Source organism: Gracilinanus agilis, chromosome 4, assembly GCF_016433145.1.
Source record: "Gracilinanus agilis isolate LMUSP501 chromosome 4, AgileGrace, whole genome shotgun sequence".
NCBI classification, from domain to species: Eukaryota; Metazoa; Chordata; class Mammalia; order Didelphimorphia; family Didelphidae; genus Gracilinanus; species Gracilinanus agilis.
In genome coordinates, this window is record NC_058133.1 from 428076103 (window position 1) to 428078960 (window position 2858).

At 56.2% G+C, this 2858-nt stretch overlaps 1 protein-coding gene across 1 annotated transcript in view; it reads left to right on the plus strand.

The window, feature by feature from the left end:
- The first annotated feature begins 1130 nt into the window (after nucleotides 1-1130).
- QKI (QKI, KH domain containing RNA binding) overlaps nucleotides 1131-2858 on the plus strand; it is a 191577-nt gene continuing 189849 nt past the window's right edge. The window contains exons 1-3 of the mRNA XM_044675479.1: nucleotides 1131-1390; nucleotides 1909-1999; nucleotides 2102-2237. Of these exons, the coding sequence (XP_044531414.1) occupies nucleotides 1131-1390; nucleotides 1909-1999; nucleotides 2102-2237 (487 nt within the window). The remainder of the gene's footprint in view (nucleotides 1391-1908; nucleotides 2000-2101; nucleotides 2238-2858) is intronic.

Below are 2858 nucleotides of genomic sequence, written 5' to 3' on the forward strand. Positions count from 1 at the left end.
ATTGCAGTTATCTTTGAGAGGTTTGTAAATATAAATGCTGTTTTGCAATGCAAAATCCCTACCACACTTTACTGGATTATCTCAGTGGCACTTTTTATTACTGAATGCTGATGCCATTATAAAACAATAAATTCCAACCACTGTATTTACAATGCCATAACATTCCATTTATTATATAACTGCTGTACTCATACTTTTGTATGCTAGATTATTGACTTTCAGAGTAACGGAAAAATGCAGACATGTGTATCTTCCACCTAAAGAGGCATTTCCTTACTGCCTGGATAAGATAACATTAAAATAGTTACGCTACTGTGTCGGTGGCAACATGATTTTTTTTTCCATTCACGACTGCTTCTTACCTAGTCGTCCCAATTTACTGTCATTTTATACTTATACATTTATGCTTTTTATGTTCAGCCTAGTGGGTGTGTAGACACGAATAGACAGAACGATGCAAGTCTACCGGATCTTCATTCCCTCCCACATTTTTGCTTTGGGATGGGGGGAGGGGAAGGAGAAGGCGAGAAAAAAACAAAACTCGTGGGACTTTATGAATGGCGCGCAGGATGCCAAGGCTAAGACCACTACCAGAAAATGCTCAGGAAAAAACAATTTATTTCTATGAAGGATGAATAAGTTGCAGCGCAATCCGTTACGTGTTTGGAGAAGAAAGAAAAGTCAGCTTCTAGATCTCGGCTACCTCGGGGCCCCAGCCCAAGTGAGGATAGGGTGGTGGCGTGGGGCAAGGATGTTGCTGTCTTGACTATCCCAGTCAGGGAGAAAGAAGCAGAAGAAGCAAAAGCAAAGCGCTGGACATTTAGCTGAAGCCCGCGGGGCGCCTAGAATCTAACTGGTTGACATCTCAGGGAGCGGGGCTTGGGAGCCAGGGGCAGGGTCTGGTGTGCGCGGAGCCTCGGCCAGACGTCCCAGGGCAAGGCAGGGCACAGCGGCAAACGATCCGTTAAAGGCCCTGGACTAACCCCGCCCCGAGGTGGTGGTCGCCAGAGTAGCCAACAGTTTAGGCAGAGCCATTTACTCTCCGACCTCACTCGAGACGAAAAGGATCCTTGGGAGCTTCGGCCGGGAACGAGCACTCTCCCAAGTTACCCACCTTAGCCGAGAGACAAATGCCTCGCATCTCATCCCACGCAGGCGCACAAATTAAAGTGCCCCTCCTGATTCCCTCCGACTCCCCTCGCTTTCTCCGGCACGGACAGGAGGCGGGGCCGAGAGAGACCCCAAGAAAGGGGCGTGACCAGCCAGCTACCGTATTCTTTTCTCAGTTGCCGTCGGCTCCTTCCTGCGCACGCGCCTTCGGACTTTACAACTACGTGCACAGATCATGTGACGCCCACCCCCGACGGGCCCCCAGCAAAGCTGGGGGAGTGTTTTTTTAGAGGCTTTTTTTAAAAATTAAGTATAAAAAACAGGAGGCCGACCAGCGAACTCGCGCACGCGCTCAGCCAGGGTTTTTTTTTGGGGGGGGGTAGGAGGAGGAGTGGCGACGACGCTGGGGTGGCGGGTTCCGCAGGAAATTCCTCAGTCGGAGTGCGCGAGACGCTCCCTATACAACTCGACCACAAAGGTCTAGGCTCGCAAGTCGAGGTGTCCACAAATAGCTTAACGCGCGCGCGCGAGGCAGAGAGGGCGCCAAAGAGAAGGAGACAGGCCGGCAGGGACGAATGGTAATAGCAAGACGTGGGAGAAGCGTTTACGCGGCGCCAAGCTGTGTGGAGGTGCACTCACAAATATGTGAGGAGCCTACGAGATGTAGACAAATGACACCCTCCTGTACTAGATTTGCGACCCCCCCCCCCCTTTTTCCCCAGCTTCTGTGCTGGGGAAACAGCGTGAAAACACATAGCTTCTGACTCTACATGCACATATTCACCTCTGTCTTTCAAGCTGGGCGCAGGAGTGGGCCCAGTCCGAAGGGGACCGGGGGAGGGCTTCGGTACCACTCGACAGACAGGCGGATAGACAAGAGAATGCCGGGGTGACCCAGACACCTTTTTTGTTGTTAGGAAACACCCCGCTTGACAGGACATGGAAACCTACGTAGCTCTTTCACCCAATCTCCACTCCCGCCCCCCCCAAGTCTTCTTCCACCATCCGCGCGTGGAGAAAGGGGGGAGGCGGCGAGGCTTGCGTGTGTGAGGGAACCCCGCCTCCCCCTCCCGAGTTCCGAGCCTCGCGCTCGGACCCCCGGGCTCGGCCTCAGCGGGGCTGCGCCCGCGTGCCCTACCCTCTCCCCTTCCTTCCTTCCTTCCTTCCTTCCCTCCCTCCCTCTCTCTCCCCAATCCCCTTCCCACCCCAAATTCCTCTCTTTCTCTTCCCCCCCCCCGCCCCACCCCATCCCCAGGGGGAGAGAGAGGCGCCGATTACAACTCCAAGGCCCGGAACAGAAAGGGCAGAAAGGGGTGAGCGGGAGGGCGAGAGGATAGGGAGGAGCGGGAGCGTGAGGGTGTGGGGAGGACACCGACCGAGTCTCAGATTAACGGCCGCTTTCCCCTCCCCCTCCCTTCCCCCCCACTTCGCCCCGCCCCTCCTGGGTCTCCTCGCTGCTCCCCCTCCCCTTCCTCCCCCTCCCCTCGAGTGTCTCTCTCCCCCCCCTTTCCTCCTCCCCCTCCCCTCCCCTTCCTCTCTCCCCTCCCCCTGCCGTCGTCGCCGCCGCCGCTGCTGCTGCCGCCGCTGCTGGCAGCGCCGCCTGAACTGAAGCGAACTCCACAGCCAAGTGAGTGAGGAGGAGGAAGAGGAGGAGAAGGAGAAGGGAGGAGGAGGAGGAGGAGGAAGGGGAGGAGGAGGAGGAGCGGGAGAGTCAGTGCGCGGCGGCAGCAGCGGCAGAGGCGGCAGCG